The sequence below is a fragment of the Lucilia cuprina genome, chromosome 6 (assembly GCF_022045245.1).
Source record: "Lucilia cuprina isolate Lc7/37 chromosome 6, ASM2204524v1, whole genome shotgun sequence".
Classification (NCBI taxonomy): Eukaryota; Metazoa; Arthropoda; class Insecta; order Diptera; family Calliphoridae; genus Lucilia; species Lucilia cuprina.
The window spans coordinates 46752818-46776131 of NC_060954.1; the positions used below are offsets into that span (position 1 = coordinate 46752818).

The following is a 23314-nucleotide window of genomic DNA, read 5'->3' on the forward strand; positions in this document are numbered from 1 at the left end:
AGTCTATAGTCTAGTCTATAGTCTAGTCTATAGTCTAGTCTATAGTCTAGTCTATAGTCGAGTCTATAGTCTAGTCTATAGTCTAGTCTATAGTCTAGTCTATAGTCTTGTCTATAGTCTAGTCTATAGTCTAGTCTATTATGTAGTCTATAGTCTAGTCTATTGTCTAGTCTATAGTCTATAGTGACCTCCGGTAGATAAGTTGTTAGTGTTTTCGTCTGGTAGACCGGAGGTGGTGGGTTCGATTCCCACCCGTGGCACTTGTTAAGGAGCGCACAAGAGGCCCTATAGAGGCCTAGGTGTATTTCTTCGGATTTCATATGTATACATCTTCCTTTCAAACTAACTAACATAGTCTAGTCTATAGTATTTTATAGTCTAGTCTATGATCTAGTCTATAGTTTACAATATAGTCTATAGTCTAGTAAATAGTCTATTTTTTACTTTAGTCTATAATCTAGGATATAGTCTAGTGTATAGTCAAATCTATATTCTAGTAATTGACTAGTCTAGTCTCTAATTTAGTTTATAGAATAGTATATAGTATAGTCTATATTCTAGTAATTGACTAGTCTAGTCTCTAATTTAGTTTATAGAATAGTATATAGTCTAGTCTATTTTCTAGTCTACCGTCTTGTCTTTAGTTAATCTATTGTCTAGTCTATAGTCTGGTCTTTAGTATATTCTATTTCCTAGTCTATAGTATACACCATATCCTATACTAAAGTCTAGTCAGCTGTCTAGTTTACAGTCTATAATCTTATTTATAATCTTGTCTATAGACTAGTCTATTGTCTAGTCTATTGTCTAGTATATAGTCTATTCTATAGTCTAGGCTATATTCTCCTCTATAGCCTAGTCTTTAGTGTAGTCTATAGTCTAGTCTATAGACCAGTCTATTCTACAACTGTTATAATCTATCTTTATTAATTAAGTAGTTTTCAAGTGGAAAAAATAGTAACAATTTTGAAAGTAAATTTAATTAATTTTAAATTGAATGTGATCGCACTTAAGATTTTTGATAACTTTCATTATTTTAAGGTTTTTAATATGAATCATCTTTAAAGAAATATATGTATATTGTTTCAATAGTCTTCTATCTTCTAGCTCAATCTTTTAATGCCATTAGAATTCCAATTTATTCAAATAGAACCTTAATTACCAGTTATTAATCATGTGGTCGCACAATAAAGTGAACAAAAAATCATATAAAGTTAAAACCAAAAATTCATGCAAACATTATTATTATTAATCCCTTTTTGTTTGGGGACAAAAATCTTATCGCACAATACCAGAGAGGGTACTAATGCACATTTCGTTTCCATAATTATAATGACGACCTTTTTAGTCACATTCAATTCATTTCAATAATCCCACATAATCTTCCAAAAGTGACTAAAAGCCAGCAAGAGAATGGAATCACGCGAAGAAATAAAAGTAGAAAACAATAGAAGAAACAATCCATATTCAATGACAAATTACCACACATTAGCAGATCGATTTCAAAAAATTAATTAAAATACGAATAGGTATTAGAGAATTCAACATTTTATTGTAAAAGAAATGTGATTAGAAGTAACGACAATGTATTAGAATGTTATAGAAAATGTCATGAAAATATAATTTATGTTTTTTTTTTATTGAATACAGGTAGACTAACACACATTTAAAAGTATTGATGATAATGCATTTTAATAGGTTCATTTTATTTCTAGAATGTATCTATGTTGACCACTATACATTTGTGGAAATAATTATCTGGCGAAAAAATAGTTATGTCTATAGACTGTAGTCTGTAGTGCACCTTCAATTTCCTGAATTATTTGTTTTTAACGAACATGTAGTGTAGTTTATAGTTAAGTCTATCAATTTGTATATAGATAGATTATCTATAGTCTAGCTGATTATCTAGTCTATTGACTAGATAATCAGCTAGTCTACAGTTTCCTATATAGTCTAGTCTATAGTCTCGTATGTAGTCTAGTCTATAGTCAAGTCTATAGCCTAGTTTATAGTCCAGTTTAAGTGTAATTTACAGCCCAGTCTATAGTCTAGTCTATAGTTTAGTCTATATTTAGGTATATAGTCTCGTCTATAGTCAAGTATATAGTCTAGTCTAAAGCCTAGTCTTTAGTCTAGTCTTTAGTCTAGTCTTTAGTCTATTCTTTAGTCTAGTCTATAGTCAAGTCTATAGTCTAGTTTATAGTCCAGTGTAAGTCTAGATTATAGCCTAGTCTATAGTCTAGCCTATAGTCTAGTCTAAAGTTTAGTCTATAGTCTAGTCTATAGTCTAGTCTATAGTTTATTCTATAGTCATGTATATAGTCTAGGCTATAGTCAAGTATATGGTCTAGTCAGTAGTCTAGTCTATAGTCTAGTCTATATTCTTGTCTTTAGTCTAGTCTTTATTCTAGTCTTTAGTCAAGTCTTTAGTCTAGTCTATAGTCTAGTCTATAGTCTAGTCTATAGTCTAGTCTATAGTCTAGTCTATAGTCTAGTCTATAGTCTAGTCTATAGTCTAGTCTATAGTCTAGTCTATAGTCTAGTCTATAGTCTAGTCTATAGTCTAGTCTATAGTCTAGTCTATAGTCTAGTCTATAGTCTAGTCTATAGTCTAGTCTATAGTCTATAGTCTAGTCTATAGTGTAGTCTATAGTCTAGTCTATTGTCTAGTCTATAGTCTAGTTTATAGTCTAGTCTATAGTCTAGTCTATAGTCGAGTCTATAGTCTAGTCTATATTCTAGTCTATAGTCTAGTCTATAGTGTAGTCTATGGTGTAGTCTATAGTCTAGTCTTTAGTCTAGTCTATAGTCTAGTCTATAGTCTAGTCTATAGTCTAGTTTATAGTCTAGTCTATAGTCTGGTCTATAGTCTAGTTTATAGTCTAGTCTTTAATCTAGTCTTTAGTCTAGTTTATAGTCTAGTCTATAGTCTAGTCTATAGTCTAGTTTATAGTCTAGTCTATAGTCTAGTCTATAGTCTAGTTTATAGTCTAGTTTATAGTCTAGTCTATAGTCTAGTTTATAGTCTAGTCTATAGTCTAGTCTACAGTCTAGTCTATAGTCTAGTCAATAGTCTAGTCTATAGTCAATTCTGTAGTCTTGTCTATAGTCTAGTCTATAATTAGTTTACCTTATCTATTGTACAGTTAACATTAACAACACTTTAAGTTTAATTTTTAAGAAAAGTCTTTTATAAATTGTAAATTTATTAAACGTTTAATATGTCTGTGAAAACTAGACATAATTTCCTATCCATTGATATACAACATAACTAACTTGTCTCTTCCACATTTAAAATTCATTAACCGCTGGACTTTTTGTGGATATGACTTCAGTACACACTTTAATTTGACATATATTCATAATTTTTAATAAAAATGGAAAAAGTGTTTTCGAAGGATATCGCAGTATATTATCCTTTTGAGCACAAAGTGACATCAAATTCAAAAAAAAAAAAACTTATTTTTCTTTAGAGCTAGCTGCGTAGCTGTGAAGTCAAAATTACACTCTATATCGAGAAAAATATAAAAAAAATCTTGTGAAACCGGTGTCCCATATACGTGAAAGAGTTAAACAACTCATAGTTTCTGAATTTCAAAATTTCAACACTATTTTACTTAAATTCTTCTTTTTTTTCTCTAAGAAAAATTCTCTTAAAACTACAATAAAGCTAAAACACAACAAGTTTTAAACTTAAAATCAAATAAAAATCTGAAAAAGTAAAAAATTGATGTTAAAAAATATTAATTTTATATTTTTTATATATATATTTTTTTTTCAGTGTATTTTGTTTATAATTTTTGTTCTAATGATTACTTAAACTAATAATTAATACACTACGAATATTTTGTTGTTGTTATATTAGATAATTTCCTTTACAAACTAATTAATTACATATACATATATAAACATAAAAAGTAAATAATAATAATGAAGTATATAATGTACATAAAATAATACATAATACATAAGTTGTTATATTTAAAACTAAAACATAAGTTTAATGCTTAAGTTTATTTTTGAATATCTGGGTAATTTAGTAAATACGTATGAATGTATGTAATATAGAAAAATTAAAAAAAAATATATTTAAATTTAAACATTAATTAATTTGTATTATTTTGAGCTTTTGTTTAATAACTATGCACACAATGTTTAATATGTTTAAATGATTTTTTCTTTTTTGTTCTAGTTTCTAAGTCAATTTAACAGATATTGACTAAAAGAAAAAAAACTAGTTAAAAAAATTCTAATGAAAAATATGATTTTATTTAAGTTTCCGTTTAGATTAGACACCTTTTTTCTTGAAATTTATTATTAATAATAAGCTTTTGTGTTAGAGACGATGACGACGACGACGACTTTGGTCTAATTTGTAAATCATAAATCAAATCGTAGTGATCAAATAATTAAACGATGTACATGACTTGGATTAATTGACTGTTGACGTGTAACCATATTGCCATTTTCACCTATGGAAATGGTACTGGTATTATTGTTGGTGTTGTTATTGTTATTATTGCTGCTAATATTGTTGTTGTTATTGTTATTAGTTGAGCTGCTAACATGCAACAGGGATGTGGTAGCCTTAACACGTCGATGTAGACCACGTTTACCCTAAAAATTAGAAAAAGAAAAAATATTACACACAAAAAGTTTACAAATAAGCTTTTCAAAGAAAATAGTAAGAAAACTTTTAAAAACAGCTTAGACATTTTCTTTAGTGAAGCTTTAACACCAAATATATATAACACGATCTTTTTAGGGATAATGTTTATAATGCTTATAAGAAATTGTGGTATTTTATGAAATAAATTAAAATCTTTTTTAGGAAACAACCTAAACAACGTAAAAAAGCTTAACAAAAAAGCTGTTTATGATAAAAGTCTATACAATTTAATTAAATAAAACTTATACAAGATTTTAATGAAAAATTCGTTAAAAAAAGAAGAGCTTTGAATAAGAAAAACTTTTGAAGAAAAAAATATAAGATTTTTCAATGAATAGTACTTATAAAAGCTTTTTATGAACTATAACTAATAAAATTTTTTTTAAGAAAATAGCTAATATAAGTTTTTCATGAAAAAATCTAATAAAAGCTTTTAAGGAAAAAAAAACTAAAAAAGCTTTTTATGAAGGTAGTTAAAAGTTTCTTATATAAAAACATAATAAAAGCTTAATAATTACAAAAAAAAAACTTTTTTGAAAGGCTACTTTTTTTTAATACAAAAGCTTTATTTTATATAAAAGCGTTTCATGGAAAAAGTAATAAGAAAAGTTTTTAAATATAAAAATTTTATAAAAACCAGTACATTTAGGTTTTTTTCAATGAAAAGTGCTTATAAAAGCTTTTTATGAAAACCAACAAATAAAAGTTTTTTAAGAAAAAGCTAATAAAAGCTTTTAATTAAAAAAATCTAATAAAAAAAAACCAAGTCAAAGCCTTTTGTGAAAAAAAACTAATAAAAACCTTTTTAAGGAAAAAACTAATAAAAGCTTTTCGTGAAAAAACTAATAAGAAGTTTTTAATGTAAAAGCTAAAAAAAAACTTTTGTAAAAAAACTAATAAAAGCTTTTTATAAAAAAACGCCAATAAACGCTTTTTTTATTAAAAAAAAAATAATAAACGAACATTTTGTAAAAAGGCTCCTATAGTTATTAAGAAAAACTTAATAAAAAAGCTCTTTATTAAAAAACTATTAAACTCTGTTTTATGAGAAATATATAAAAGCTTTTTATGCAACAAATAAACTTATACAATAAGATTTTTTTAAAACATAAACAATATAAAAAATAAAAATAAAATTTTCAATAAGAATCTTTAAGCGATTTAAAAAAACTAAGGAAAGCTTTGAAAAAGAAAGTAAAAGCTTTTTATATACTTTGTATGAATTTAAAGCTTTTTGGTTAGTAAAATCATTTATACAAAAAGCTGAAAAGAGCTTTAAATGAAAAAAAAACTTATAAAAGCTTTTTATGTAAAAGGCAAGTAAAAAGTTTCAATAAGCACACAATATGATTTTAAGAATGATTGATAAAAAAGCTTTTTAAGTTTTTTTAGGAAAAAACTAAAAAAAGCTCTTTTCATAAAAAATGTTGAAAATTTGTCTAAAGTATTACAAAAAAAAACTTATAAAGCTTTTTAAATAAATTGTCATAAAATTGTTTAAAAAGAACAGCTTAAAAAGCTGTTCTAAGAATATAGCTAAGGAAGTTACTTATAAGCAAAAAGCTTATACAGCTTGTAAAAGAAAAAACTAATAAAATTTTTCTAAGAAAAAAAAAATTGTTCAAAAATATGAAAGTCGAAAAAAAAAGTTTTTTATTAAGGAGGACGAAACAAAGTTATTAATTCTTAAAAAAAAAACTAAAAAGCTTTTAGAACTAAGAAACTAAAATGCTTTTTAAACTAAGAAAAAAAAACTAAAAAGGTTTTCTAAGTAAAAAAATTCACGATGTCTTAGAAAATACTAATAAAACTTTTCTTTGAAAAAACTTAAAAAGCTTTTGTATGAAAAACGAATAAAGCTTTTCTTATATTTAAAGCTTTTTCAAAAAACATTTTTTGCGATTAAATTTACCAAAGTTTCAACAATTTTGTAAAAAAGTCAATAAAAGTTGTTTGTGTAGAAGCTTTTCACTTTTTAAGTAAAAATCATAAAAGTTTTTTTTATACAAGAATTAATCTTAAACCATTTATCAAAATACAACATTTTATAACAAAAATTTATTTCATAACAAATATCACTCAATAAAACTTTATTAAAATGAAAATGTCTTAAGCTCCTTGTCCTTCGGATATCCCTCCAGGAATAAACGTTTGAAAATTTGACTTAAACGCTTTTTGTACTTTCTTTTCCGAAATGGAAATCCTCTTACCTGTCTTGTTTTATTCGAAGATTTCGATTCTTCTATTAAATTATTTGGCACTTGAAATAGTGATTCGCCACGCGTTATCAATACATTCGTTAGACGACAACATTGTGCTGCCATCTTCACTTGATCCTCTATGCTGTTCTTATCAATGGGATGTACGAAACGAGGCGGAAAGAATGATGGTGCAATGATCGTTGCAACATTGTGTAAATTCATTTTATTTAATTCTTTCTGTTCGATCACATTGTTGAGGAAATGCAAAAGCGTTCGTAGCGTATTGCGATTTTCGTGTGGCAACATTTGGCAAATGATGGCCAAAGCTTTGGCTTGATCTGTGGGCGGGAGAGCATGACACTGATAGAATAATTGTATGAGTTCGTTGGTGAGCAGGGGTTGGGGTAGTTCGCGTAGCCAACGTTTGAGCAGGGCACTCAATTCATGAACACTGGCTGAGCTTAAGAGTTGTTGGAATTTTTTTGGTTTTTGATAGAAACTCGATTCAAGTTCTTGATAAAGTAATTCAGTCTAAGAAGTGTATAAAAAGAAAATGTTTAGATGACAACCACGAGACATTGAGATGATATATTTTACCTTTTGTTTATGTCCAGCGACACGTAATATACCTTCCTCACGGGCACCTCTTTTGGTAAGTTCTTCTAGTAAACCTTCCAAAAACAATGGTACCAATGTGGAATCGGTACCCGTTATCTGTTGATCACGTCTGATTAGAGCATTCAAAGAGACACCAAATAAATTGCCCTCTTCTTTGCGACGACGCTTAACGGGTTTCCGTTTATCCAGCTGAACGTGATTACGATCGAATATGGAAGCTAGTTCCAACCAGAACAACGGTTGTAAACGCTTCAATTCTGTCTCGTTAATTGTATCAATATCGGAGTAAAATTCCAAGGATAAATCACTGCTATCGACAGTATCCTGCAGGATAAAACAAAATCATGTTAATCACAAGAAAGAAAGCTTATTAAGCTTATTGTTCTATATAAACTTACCACTCCATCTTGACTAGAGGTCTCACGGCACATACTCTCAAAACTAATACCATCTCTTGAGGAAGGTGAATTTTGCACACTTTGTGGTGGTGTATCCAAATGTATCTTACTGATTAATATCTTTTGTGGCGATGTTTCAGGCGATGAAGAATTCGATAGTCTTTGATGATTGGACAAACACTCATCACTAGAATCCCCCGAAGAGGTGTTATTATCACTTTGAGAATCTTGGGTCATTGATTCACCACGGGCACGTCTAAGAAATAAAAGATTGAAATTTTTTGTTTCCGGTAAAAGTTATTTATTAACTTACCCCACCGAACAGGAAGGATCTGACCCAGATCTATTTCTATTCCTTGGTATATGTATGGTACCAATGCGTGAAAAACCCAATAGTTCTATACCATCGGCCGAGTATAGTGGTATATCACAGCGTACATGAGAACCACGAAAAATATCTGTAGAACCTTTGAGAGGAGCACTTGGTGTACGTCTTAATTTTTGTTTAAGATTTTTACTCGAAAACAAAGGTGAATGACCATTGCCGTTGTCTGTTGTATTGCCATGATCAAAAATGCTAACAAAACTGGGTCTGGTGAATAGATAGAATGGACATTAATGATAATTTATAGATATGTTATAAAGTTCAATAGAAAAAGATTTGTTAAAAATTGCAGACTTGCAAATACTGAACCCAGTCTTTTAGATAAATTGTAATTGTTGGAGAACCAAATGCTCAGAATAGTGTCTTCGAATAATTATGACATATTAGCTTTATAAAATCGTAATTAGACCAATTCTAACTTATACTTCTACTGGACAAAAAGTTTTACTTATACTAACAAAGCTCTGATCGAAACGAAACCGTAGTCACCCAAACGGTTCTTAAAAGATACGTCGTCAATATATACTGCAAGTAGTGAACCCCGTTTTTTGGATAGATTCTCATTTTTGGGCGCTATGTTGGAGAACCAAATGCTAGGAATTGGGTCTTCGAATAACTATGACGAACTGGCTTTAAAAAAATCGTAATTAGATCAATTCTAGCTTCTACTTCTAATGGACAAAATATGTTAATAATACCATCAAAGCTCTGATCATAACGAAACCGTAATAATGGTTCTGAAAGGAAATGTCATCAATGAGTACTACAAATAGTGAACCCTGTTTCTTATATAGATTCTCATTGTTGGGGGTTTGTTGGTTCTCCAATTGGGTCCTCGACTAACTATGGCTTAAAAAATAGTAATTAGATAAGTTTTAACTTTTACTTCTAGTTGTGCTCCTAACGAAGCCGTAATTAGACGAATGGTTCTTAAATGAAACGTCACCAATGAATACTGGATATATTTTATGGGAAGGCTATATAAAAGCAATGAACCTGTCACATTGTGGAGGTATTGATCCAAGAAAAGAGATCGTGTTTAAATAGAATAAAGAGCCAACCCCTAAGGGCACTTGTTTCCACACAGATTACATTAAAGTGGTAGAACAAAGGGACATACTTCGCAACCGAAAAATACTAATTTTTCACGGTCCTTTCCCGAACGACCCGATTTTCAATCGTCAGAATATTGTCAACTCAGCAACAGCTTATCGAAAAGAAGTTTGTTTTTCAGCCATCCAATTTTAAACAATATAGCCTGCTGAAGTCAGATCTACGTCCGTTTAGGACTCCAAAAGAATACCATTCAAGATGTAAGCTTTATGTTATATGACTATCATACCACTTTTAAATAATCGACAACGAAAGAGAAAATATATGCTATAAAAGGAGGGGACTTGAAAATGTTCACCTCTTGACGCAACGAAAGCCGAAAGAATCTTATGTGTCCAATTTTTGATAATCGACAATGAAAGGCCAAATATATCTACATGTTATAAAGGCAAGGGACTTGAGGAAGTTCATCGTTTGAAGCAAAGAGAGCGTCCATCTGTAACGGTGAAATCATAGGTAGGTCCACTAAAATCCTATAATTTGAACCATGTCGTAAAGTCTCTCCTTAACGAATAAGCTCGGGGTTCGGATCCGATATAATATCATGAGATCTTCAAACTTATGATCTAGATATTTAGGCAGTTTGGACTATTTGATGGCATCAAATTTGTATATAAACAAAGATTACTTGGTGCTGTTAAATTGCCTTAAATACGGCCAAAATCGTGATATCTTAGAGTAGCTTAATCCTCAGATTTCCCACTATTTTCAACTTTTAAGGAAATCTAACAAAATGTTTTGCTTATAAAGGGAGCGGACTTGAGAAAGTTCATCGTTTGATGTAAAGAGAATGTCCATCTGTAATGATGAAATGATAGGTAGGTCCACTAAAATCCTACGGTTTGATCCATGACGTAAAGTCTCTCCCCAACGAAGAAGCCCGGGGTTAGTTTTATGATTCGTATTTCTAGTGGAAACACAGATACATGTATCTTATAGCAGCATAGGTGTATGTTTTTGGATTTGATATAATATCAAGATCTTCAGAAACATATTTGGAATCTTATGGTAATGATATTTCGACAGTTTGGACTTTCAGATGGCGTAACATTTATATATTAACTAAGATGCCTTGGCGTTGTTATATTGCCTCCAATATGGCTAAAATCGTGATATCTGAGAGTGGCTTAATCCCCAGATTTTCTATTATTTTCAACTTTTGTTTCCTAATAAACTTTCATTTCTTTCTCCCTAAATTACAAAGATAATTAACAAAAAGTTTTCCCTATTACTTACATAGAGGTATTGCCCCACACCTCATCACCTGGTATGGAATCCAAAGAATCAGGTGTGGCACTACGTGATCTGGTGCCAGTGCTTGATTCCTAAAATTAAAAAGAAACAAAAAAATTTACAAATTAATAAAATTCCAAAAAGCAAAAAAAAAATCATTCTCTTAAACTTACATCAAAATCTCGAAAAACATCTCTAATATCGGGTTTACGTTTTTGGCGATTTTTAGTGCGACCTCTAACGGTTTGATTTAAAGTACGCACTCTCTGTTTAATGGCATCAGCATGAGGCTTAGATAATGAGGCCAAAATCGGTTCTAATTCAGAAGTTCGCAATTCCAAACCCTTGAAGAATAAAAGAAATTTTGTTGTTATTTAAAAGTTTTTCTTTTTTTTTTGTAACTTCAGTGACAGACTCCCACCATTAAAAATATTAATAAATATTTTATATTGTTTATATTTTTTAAGTTCTTTGGTAATTTTATTAACAATTTAAACATTTTCTTTTTTTAATTATTTGCAAATACTTTGCCGTTTTATGTCAATAAACTTTCATGGCTAATCAAATGCCAATTTACAACTGTCACCAAAAATCCGTCAATAGCAACAAGGCACGACTCTATTCAAATAGTTGTTATTATTGTTGTTATTTTCTTTTTCAATTATCATCATCATCATCATTATTATGATTGTGCAATAAAATCGATTTGAACTTGTAGTTTGTATTGTATAGAGTGATATCGTTTAACATGAATTGTCTTATTCGTCAAATTTCAAATCTAGTTGTTGTTTTTATTGACGGATCAATAGCTAAATGTTTAAACAAAAGTTTTGTTTTAATGATAAAATCAACAAAAACAACAATTTCAAAAAAAAAAACTATAACAAAATACTTAAATGTAATTGGAGTTGTTAAGAGAGACAAGTTCCTTTTAAAATGTCAAGCCTTTTAGTTATTAGTATAAAATCTGTTTTTGAATTCAAATGAAAAGTACTTTTTTTAAATCACATTAAAAGTTTAGGGGCCTTATGCAAAAACGATCATTAAAGTTAACAATGGTTTACTATAGAGTTCTATAAATCGACTTTCGAATAATCGAACAATCGACTTTTTGTCGAAAAAAGTCGATAACTTTGTGAAACTTTCGAAAAGTAGACTTTGTAAATTAAATTCGAAAAAAGTCGTACAAAGTCGAAAAAGTCGTAAAAAGTCGAAAAAAATCGAAAACTCGAAAATAGTAGAAAAAAGTCGAAAACTCGAAAATAGTAGAAAAAAATCAAAAATAGTCGAAAATTTTAATTAATTTGGAATAAAGTCAAAAACTCTAAAGTAGTCAGAAAAAATTGTCGAAAAAGGTCAAAAATAGTCAAAAAGTCGAAAACTCGAAAATAGTAGAAAAAAGTCAAAAATAGACAAAAATTTTAAAAAAGTGGAAAAAAGTCAAAAACTCTAAAATAGTTGGAAAAACTCGAAAAAAGTAAAGAAATAGTCGAAAATAGTCAAAAAGTCGGAAAAGGTCGAAAAAAGTCGTAAAAAGTCAACTGTTTACAAAATACTAAAAGTCCAAAAGTCGACTTTTAAATGAAAAAAGTCGAAATGTCGACTTTTCGTTTCAACTATAGGACCCTAGTTTACTACACAATTTTTGCCATATAAAATCAGGTTTTAACAAACAGTGTTAACTTAACAATCGTTTTTACATAAGACGGTACTAATTTAAAGTAACTTTTCGTTTGTTAAAAAGTACTTTTTTTTTTTAAAACTACCTTAACAAGACAAACTTTTTCTAAATACATTCTTTGAATACATTCTTTTTTGAAAAAGTACTTTTTTCCCAACTTAATCAAAACAAATACTGATCTATTAAATAACATAATTTCTTTGAGCGAAATTTTATGAAAAAGTACTTTTGTACAAATTTATTATAGCCGCTTCAAACAAAAAATGAGTAATCTTTATAAAGATATCGAACCATTTATAAAAAACTTATAAAATATTACACATGTACTAGTTTATAAATAAAGTCTATAAAAAGTACCATTTATATAACATAAGCTTGTTTTGAACTAAATAAATAAAATAAAAAATTTTTACTTTAAAATCAATAATACTTGATATTACCTTAAAAATAGCAAACTTACCTGCTCAAATGGTTTTGTTAATTGTGGAAAACCGGCAGCAATTAACCATTCAGCTTCCAATTCACCCTCTGAAAAAAGCAATAAAACAAGGAAGAAATATTAAAAAAAATTAAGTTAAAACAACATTTTTTGTTTAAAAACAACTTTAAATGCATAACATTTTATATTGGAAATGCTATAATAATTATTTGGTACTTTTTTGAAAAGGTACTTTAAAACTGTTTCAGCTTTATAACATGTTGTTGTTCAATTCACAATGGATATCGTATCGTTGTTGCATTGTATGTCATAAACATTTTTCTAATGAATTTTTTTGAAACAAAATTAAATGAATAATGAAAAAATACGACATACTACGATACAACCATACAAGACCGATTGTGAACTGGATAAATATGTATAATACTTAGTTTGAAAGGAAATATACCTATGTTTTTATGGGCACTGTTGTGTGCTCCTTAACCAGTGTGTCAGGAGGAAATTGAACTCAACACCTACAGTCTAGAACAATAACCACTAAACTACTTGAGGTACGTACCAATTCTAAGTTATTTTCCTTTAGATCAGTAGTCGACACTTTTAGCCCTCAAGCACCGTATCGACTGGCCCATCATAATAAATCTCCCCAAAGAACCAAGTTCATCGTATTTGTTATATTAATCGGAGTTCAAAACTTAGCGAAAAACTTTGTACCAGTCATATCATGAAACACTTGACTTAAAATCAAACATTTAATTAATCTTATAAGAAGTTCCAGATCCGATTTAAGATTGATTTTCATAAAATGTTTATAGTCTCGTCATTTAATGATTTCTCTCGATTTGTTTATTAAGTTATAAAGATGTTCAGAAACTTTTCGCAAGAATCAGCACTTTAGCCCTCAAGCACCGAATCATCTGGCCCAGCATAATGAATCTCCCCAAAGAACCAAGTTCATCGTATATATTATACTAATCAGAAATCAAAACTTTGTAAAAAGTCTGGTACCGGTCAGATCATTAAACACTTGACTCAATATCAAACATTTAATTGATCTTATAAGGGGTTCCAGAGCCGATTTAAGATTGATTTTTGTAAAATGATTAAAGACTCTTCATTTATTGATTGTTCTCAATTTGTATATTAAGTTCTAAAGATGTTCAGAAATATATTTCAAGAACTCTAGAGAAGACTTGGGAAAATATTCTGCAAACTTTCTTGATATGAAAAATTGAAACATAACAAAGCGACCAAAAGTGAGACGAGCTGTATTTGAATCTATCCTTAGGAAATCACCATCACATTAGGTTTTCAAGATATCGCGTCCTATAGTTTTATGGATATATTTGTAAAAATGGATGATCTCTGAAAGACCGATCATTATTAAATTATAAAGAATAAGTCTAGCTACAAACTTAAAAGCAAATTAAAATAATTTTATAAAATTCTTGAATATTTGTGGATAATTTTAGCTCTCTATATGCTCTCATCTATTACCAGTTGTGTATTTTACAGAAGAACAGATATAGATAGATTGTTATGTCATATTATAAGACATAAATTATATGACTTTACCCAAGACTAATTAATTAAAAATAATGCTTCCAATATTAGAACTGGAAGCAACAGGTAGAAATAGCTAAAACATTTCCCGCCTATTTCAAAACTAAAAAAAAACTTACCTTCATATTGTATTTCCGGCTCGTTGTGAGGTGAATGTGTCTGCAGTAGATATTCACTTAAAAATTCACTATAATCCTGATCCGATGCATTATCCAATGAGGTATTACTACTCATTTTATTACTACTTTTACTGATATTTGGAAAATATGGCATGATGATGATTGATTTATTTTAGATTTTATTAATTTATATTTTCTTTATTTTTTTTCTACAAAAGCGTTGCAGCGTAAAGCGTGTTATGTATGATGTGTAGAAAACAAACAAACAAACAAACACTTGTATTAATTCAAAGATCTTATGTAGAACAATTGAATTGAAGACTTATTAAACAAGACTGTTTGGTCTTGCTGATAATGTCTGTTATTAATAAAACATTTTTTATTGTGATCTTAGATGATATTAATAAAATTGAACGCTGTCAGCGTTTTTGTTGGCATAATGCGAATAAAACCGCAAAAATTACAAGCACTGGAAGATCCAAATGGTTAGATTAGTTTGAACTGAAATGAAAGAAAGTTGTAAAAATAAATTCATTAATGAAGGTTATGCAGATTTTTTTTCTTTATGTAATTAATTAAGAAGAAATAGTTTTCATTGAGGGGTGTTAAGCAGGGGTGAAAAATTATGAAACTTTTGAAAGGCAGTTTCAGAAAGGTAGCTAAATAGATAGATAGATAGATAGATAGATAGATAGATAGATAGATAGATAGATAGATAGATAGATAGATAGATAGATAGATAGATAGATAGATAGATAGATAGATATATAGATAGATAGATAGATAGATAGATAGATAGATAGATAGCTAGATAGATAGATAGATAGATAGATAGATAGATAGATAGATAGATAGATAGATAGATAGATAGATAGATAGATAGATAGATAGATAGATAGATAGATAGATAGATAGATAGATACATAGATAGATAGAGAGATACATAGGCAGATAGGTAGATAGATAGATATTGTCTATCTATCTCGACTAGGCTAAACTAGAACTATCTAGAACTGAACTAGAACTGAACTAGAACTGAACTAGAACTGAACTAGAACTGAACTAGAACTGAACTAGAACTGAACTAGAACTGAACTAGAACTGAACTAGAACTGAACTAGAACTGAACTAGAACTGAACTAGAACTGAACTAGAACTGAACTAAAACTGAACTTGGACTGTACTATAATTGCACTAGAACTGTTAATTTAATATAGAAAAAAAATATTTATAATATTTCATAATATTTTGTAAAACCCTGTATTTTATAATTAACAATAAAATTATATTCAACACTGCATTAGTAATACTTTACTTTAATTATAAAAATAATTTAAGAAAACAATATTAAAACAATAATATTAAACAACAATAAAAAAATCAGCAGCTAAACTATTCTTACTAGCAATGGCGGTGATGTTCGCACTATAATCGTGAGATATAGTAAAATTACTACACTATATGTTGCAAAGTGTGTCAAATGGTTTTAAACACTTTTATTAATTGCTTAACAATGTGGGTCATAATAAAGCTCTAACTGCTGACTTCTAAAATGAAATAGTAATTCTATAAACATGGTTAACTTAAGTAGAAGCATAAAACAGACCGATCGTCGTAGTGTCTTAAAAATTTAGTGCAAGTTGCATTTCCGTTTAGTAGTATTTTTTATTTTTTTTGTTTACAAAGTCTTTTAAGCGTTTCTAATTCATTTAATATTTTTTTCTACTTTTATTAAAAAACCTAATAAATTGTGGTTTGTTTTTACAACTTATTAAAAGTTTTCTTCATCAACAACACCAGCGTTTAAATTGTGTTTGCTGCTGCAATGGCAGTCAGCTCAATTTGTTGCACCCGGTAATTATGGCAATTAATGTGGAGTAGAGTTAATTGTTTCTTTTTGATTTTGTTTTTATTATTTAATACAAATATTTCACAATATCAAATATGTAGTCAGAAACTGTATCACCACTGTATTTTTGAGGGTTATTAAAAATGTGTGGAAAAGTGAACGTTAAACGACCTTCATGTAATACCTATATGACTATATATCGTAATTGGTTACCATTAAATTAGTTTGTTAACAGTTTTTATATCTTCTTGAGTAGTTCATTTGTCGGTATTTGCATTAGATTTCATTAATATAAGAAGATTAGAACTGATATTCTAATATACTATATATATTTTATAATTATGATTATGTTTAAATAAGTTGAGCCTTTACCTTAAAGTCATCAACTACTTAAACCAAACAATGAACTTGTTAACGCAGGGTTTCAATTAATTTTTAGCCCAATTTGGGAGCTGTGTATATTTTAATTTTTAAAAGACAGGCGTGTTTTTTATATGATTTTTCTGAATTATATATTACTGGGTCTCCGAAGGTTAATATGCAATATTTAAATTTCTGTTTGATTCCATAGCATACCTTTAGGTATGTAAATTGCGATATCAGATCAAATTCCGCTTTTCGATATCGATCTATATCTCATTTACAAGTCTAAATAGATAATTATCAAATTACATATAACAAAGCCAAGGATCAAAGGTACTGCTTTGGTGGGAATAAAAGATTCAGATATTATGAGCTGCTTAAATCTGGTCAGATCAAAATTATAAATGGACATTGATTAGATGCAGAATGCTAACCATGGAATACGCTTTACTTTATGTGTGTGGCCTTAAAAATGGGCAGTTGTTTTGACGCTATTGTATGACTTTATTAGTACTTTTTGATATCGAAAATTACCGAACATATAGTACAGTTAATTAATTAGTCCACAGACTAGAAACTAGTCAGTTCTTGTTCAGTTCAAGATCAATTCTAGTTCAGTTCTAGTTCAGTTCTAGTTTAGTTCTAGTTCAGTTCTAGTTCAGTTCTAGTTCAGTTCTAGTTCAGTTCTAGTTCAGTTCTAGTTCAGTTCTAGTTCAGTTCTAGTTCAGTTCTAGTTCAGTTCTAGTTCAGTTCTAGTTCAGTTCTAGTTCAGTTCTAGTTCAGTTCTAGTTCAGTTCTAGTTCAGTTCTAGTTCAGTTCTAGTTCAGTTCTAGTTCAGTTCTAGTTCAGTTCTAGTTCAGTTCTAGTTCAGTTCTAGTTCAGTTCTAGTTCAGTTCTAGTTCAGTTCTAGTTCAGTTCAGATCTAGTTTTTAGGTAGGTCCATAGACATGTCTATAGACGAGTCAATGGACTAGTCAGTAGTCTTGCATATTAACAATATTGTCCCCATATTATTAAAAAAACTAGTCTACATATAATAATAATCCACAAATAGTTCCTGAACTATTCAATACACTTTTCCATAAACTAGTCCATACACCAATATTTATTAAATCCACTAGATTTACTCTCGATATGAAAAAAAAACGATTCAATTAAAAATCAACATAAATAGGAAAATATTCCATAAGGACACACCCAAATCAAATTTAACGGGAAGTCTACAACCAAAATAAAGTTCACTCAAATGTTGAAGAGGACTTAAGATATATTTTAGAAAACATATATTTTTTAATTCTCTTTACACTATATCTTTCGTTAAGACATTCAATCCATTTCGTAATATCTATAAATGTTTGTTTTTTCTTGTTTTAATCCTATTTAACTGTTAATTATATTTTGATGTTAAAAAATTTCCCAAGAAAACCAAACAATTAAAAATGTTGTAATTTTTAAAAAGATTTTTGATGCAATTACGGATAATTGATTGAATTTATGTGTAAAGCTTAAGAAACAACAACAATAACAACAATACAAAATGCAATAGTTGATAAAAATAAAACACAAAAACAATAAATACATTTAATTATAAACGTGATAATATTTTTCTAAGTGTAAAACAAATAAAATAAATCTTAATGAACGTGATATGATGGTGGAGCACTAAATCAATGAATGAGCTTACTAGTAAGCGGTTGCACTTCGAAATCATAAAAATATCTTTAGGATTGTTAAGGTATTGTTTAAATAGAAATAAATTAAAGAAAAAAGTGTCATGGTTTATTAAATATATTTTTAGTAATATTTTTTTATATTTCTTCTAATGCATTTTAGTTGTTAATATTTGTTTTTCTTTTATTTTAAATTATTTTTAAATTTCTATAATTTAAAAAATATTTATTTTTATTTAGTTTGAAGACTTTATTGTTTCAAGTTGTTTAGTACGTGCTGTTAACAGTTTTTAGTTTTTTTTTCTTCTTTACCAAATTTTCCAAAGATTGAGTAACACTCCACAAACAATATCTTCCACCTCTCATCATAACATCTTAAGATAAAATTTAATTTCTTTGTTGCATTCCACCAGTAAAATGCGTTTTTTCATATCTTGAATAAAACCAGCAGACAATTATATATTCGTGTGTATTTTTTTGTTAATTTAAAAATAAATATATTGTTTTCTATACATTATTTATTTTAACACTTGGTTAATTTGCCAAATAACCTAAATGTGCAGACAGCTGCGTGTATGGTTTGTTTTTTCACATTCACACATACTTATGTATTTATGGTTTGAAAAGATTTTCAAAAAATGATAAACTGCAGATGAGGAAAAAGAAACTTTAATTAAATATACAAAATAATTATGATGATTATAGACGTTAATTGAAGAATATATATGTTCCTTCTATACCTACTTAATTAAGTAGTTATTTAAAATTTTAGGCGCCATTATTTTTGTACTAATTAAATTGTTACTCCTCACTGGGATTATTTTAGTCCTTATAAATCAGCATTTATGACGGCTACTAATTCTCATGACAATTCTAGCTTTACTCCAAAAAGGTTATAAATTAAACGAAAGATCAACAACTAAACTAAAACTGAACTAGAACTAAACTAGAACTGAACTAGAACTGAACTAAAACTGAACTAGAACTGAACTAGAACTGAACTAGAACTGAACTAGAACTGAACTAGAACTGAACTAGAACTGAACTAGATCTGAACTAGAACTGAACTAGAACTGAACTAGAACTGAACTAGAACTGAACTAGAACTGAACTTGAACTGAACTAGAACTGAACTAGAACTGAACTAGAACTGAACTACTAGACTAGAACTGAACTAGAACTCAACTAGAACTCAACTAGAACTGAACTAGATTTATGACAGACATTTGAAGGTCTAGAAAAACTGTGGTTTTAGTCAGTAGTTTCTAGGTTGTATTGAGGTGGCACATAGATTCTTAAAAACAATAAACATATTTTCCTACCTGAAAATCTATCCGGCTTGAAGTTTTAAATAATTTTTATAAAAAAAATTTTATTTAACACAATATACTTATTATTCAGAAAAAAAAAAACAAAATTGCTTTTAAACAATCATTTAAACTTCAACATAGAAATTGAACAAAACAAATTATTTAATTAAATATGTATATAGAAAATCAAGTACAACCACTTTATTTAACTAATTATAGTTATAAATTTTCCGAAAACAAACTTATGGCCATTATTAAAAAACTAAAAAAAATAACAAAAACTTAATTGAGTTACAAACATTAGAGTTTTAATATAAAACGATATATTTAGACGTTAAAACGTTAAAAACAAAAAATTCAAACAAATTGTTAAGAAAATGGTAACAAATAAATTCACTTAAAAACTAAATCGCCATAATAAGTTAAAAGTTGTGGTAAGAAAATAATTAAAAAAAAACTATGACAAAAAAATTTTAGCAAAACTACAAGTTAAAAAACAATTAAGACAAAATCTATAAATTTCTGTGGCAACAATATATATTAGTGTACATGTGCTACAAAACGCAATTGAATTGAAATCTTGAAAACTAACTTAAGAACAGTTTCAAATAACTTGAATCTTGTGACACTTGCTAGAAAATATACGAAAAACCGTAAAACAGCAAATCATGATTTATACGATCGTCTGTCATTGACTCGACAAAAAAACGAACTAACAAATACATAATAGAGGCAAGTGAAATAGTTTTAAAGGTAAAATTACCTCAACATTTTGTACTTGTAGTCAGAGTCCAAACACACTCCAAATATTGATTTCTAAAATCATGATTTTTATACTTTTCGTTAGTATTGCAGTTTGTTTAATAAAAAACCACTGAGGCGTGTCTTGCAAGAAAATTGAAGAGAAAAATATTTATTTTTTTTCTTCAGTAGACTGATATTAATTTACAATGGTTTAATTATAAGTTTGTTGTTGTCGTCTGGAGGCCTTCACTGAGGGAAAAATATTCGTAATGTAATTAATATGACCTGATAAACTAGAGATTATAAAATATATTTTTATAAGAGAGAGGTTGAAGATCAAGTGATCCTCTATAAACTTGTTTAAGTTTTACTTAGCTCATGAGAGATGATTATTATCTGAACTTATGAAAATTTGTTTAACTAGATATTGTTGCCTTCAGAACCTTGGCAACTAACATGATCAGGTGATCATCTAAGTTTAATTTCGATTTCTAGTGCGCAAGTTGTCCTTGTACTATTTTCGAAGGTATCGAGATCAAATGATCCTCCATAGACTTGTTAAAGTTTTACTTAGCTCATGAGAGATGATTATTATCTGAACTTATGAAAATTTGTTTAACTAGATATTGTTGCCTTCAGAACCTTTGAAACTAACATGATCAGGTGATCCTCCAAGTCTAATTTAGATATCTAGTGCGAAAGTTGTCCTTGAACTCATTAAGATCCTCTACAGTCTCACGATTATGAAATTACGTCAAATAGGAAATCTTTATAATATATCTGCCTTCAGCAGCATAGAAACTATTAAGATCAGGTGATCCTCTACGTTTATGAAAGAGAAAATCAAATCTCGCAAGCAAACTACTATCAGCGTTTCCCTTGAGAAGTTAAATATTTGAAACTCATCACGATCAAGATGATCTTCTGCGGTCTCACGATGGAAGAGATTGAAGAGCTAAATAATTGAATAATTACAATCAGGTGATCCTTTATTGGTTAGACTATAGTTAGACTATAAATGATATTCTTTAGTCTCAAATGATCAAATGATCCTCTAAATATGATCAAGGTAGTCTAAGTTGTTGTATTATCTTCAGAATCTAAAGATTTAAGTCTTCGAAAGCCATTTTGTTTTAATTCAAATTTCTATAGTTTTTCCATTTCATTCTAACCTTATTTCCTCGAGTCTAAATCCTCTCACTACTACATACATATATGTTATCATAATAATTTACATACAAAGCAACTATCATCCAATAATACAACTTGTATTAGATAAAGTAAATGCAAAAAATACAATAACAACTATATTCCTACAATGTTTGTCATCAAATTAGAAATGACTTTTATATCTGCCAACACATAGAAAGATGTTCGTTCGAATGTACGTTTGTTTGCTGCTTGTGTGCATCATCATATATGGATATTAAATTTCATTTGTTACCGATACTGATACACAAATAAGTAGTTGGAATTAAACATATTCATAGATGTAAGTTTTTAATGTGAATGAATATGTATGCAGCATACATATAAGTATGTAAATATATGTTGTATAATCACAGGTAGTTAAATATGACGACAAGTATTAACAACATGGAAATCGAAATGTAGACATTGTACGGAAATAAAAATTATGGTTATGTTATGTTTGTTTTCTTCTTTGAATAGGTGTAGAAGTTGATGAACTGTCAAGGATGAATCTCAATTTTTCTAGTCAACTTTCATGTTCCGGTCCAGTCTGTAGTGGTGCCTATTCTATAATTGAGTTTCTAGTCTAGTCTACCAGTTTATAGTCTATATTGTAGTCTCTAATACATAGTATAATCTCTAGTTTAAAGTAGAGATTAGTCTAAAGTGGAAACTATAGTTTAATAACTATAGGCTATAGTCTAGTCAATAGTCTCGACTAACCTTAAGTAGTAGTTTAGAATTTAGTCTTAGCTCTTGTCTATAGTCTAGTCCAAAGTCGAGTCTATGGTCTAGTCTAAAGTCGAGTCTATAGTCTAGTCTATAGTCTAGTCTATAGTCTAGTCTATAGTCTAGTCTATAGTGTAGTCTCTAGTCTAGTCTATAGTTTAGTCTATAGTCTAGTCTGTAGTCTTGTCTATAGTCCAGTCTATAGTCTAGTCTATAGTCTAGTCTATAGTCTAGTCTATAGTCTAGTCTATGGTCTATATATTAAGTTATGAGCAAATTGTAGACTAGGAAAAAAAAACATCTTAATAATAATAAAAATTAATTACGATAAAAATATAAAGTTAAAAATTAGCTAGAAGGCAGTAATTTATTTAATTCCCACAAAAAAAGAAACACAAATAATTGCAAAAATAGAGAAATTCCTAATCAAAAGCTAAAAGAAAATTGAAAAAAAAAACAATCTATGATAATCTGTAAGTATAAAATAGTTTAATCTTATTATCTTATCAAAATCATATCAAAATGACAACAACTCTTTATACAGATAATACAACCAACAACTTTAAAATGTCATTCGCAAAGAGTTAAGATAATTAGTTTTATTTTTTCATTTTTTTTTTTTGCAAAAGTGATTTTTCTTCTGAAAACCTCTTGAAACTATTTCTTTTTTTACTTTATTTGTATTTCACTTTTTCTTCTGTGTGTGTGTATGAGTTTAAATGAAAATTATGTTTTAGATTTTCATGCTAGTACACCGGTGCTTGTCATCGTTTGAATAAACATTGTCATCTTAAAAACACTTTCTTTTTCTGTTCACTCGCTTTTTTTCTAGTACAAAGTTGTAGCTTTTGCTTGCTAAAAGTTACAAGAAAAAAATTAAAAGAAATTGAGATTTAAACAAAAGATGCATGTAGTGTTTTTTTATTAATTCACATCTTAGTCAAAAAGACATAGTAAAAAGTTAATTTACAGTTTTGATAAACCAAATGTCTAAATATGACAATAATTATACAAAAAAATTAAAACAAAAGAAAAA

At 28.5% G+C, this 23314-nt stretch overlaps 1 protein-coding gene across 1 annotated transcript; it reads right to left on the reverse strand.

Moving 5' to 3' along the window:
• Window positions 1-4195: 4195 nt before the first annotated feature.
• On the reverse strand, window positions 4196-14925 carry LOC111688625 (rho GTPase-activating protein conundrum). The gene is made up of 9 exons (XM_023451128.2): window positions 14423-14925; window positions 12762-12829; window positions 10794-10964; window positions 10624-10712; window positions 8203-8481; window positions 7890-8145; window positions 7471-7815; window positions 6883-7404; window positions 4196-4620 (listed from the first exon to the last, which is right to left on the reverse strand). The coding sequence occupies exons 1-9, from the start codon at window positions 14574-14576 to the stop codon at window positions 4405-4407; spliced, it is 2100 nt and encodes a 699-aa protein (XP_023306896.2). The 5' UTR covers window positions 14577-14925; the 3' UTR covers window positions 4196-4404.
• Window positions 14926-23314: the final 8389 nt, after the last annotated feature.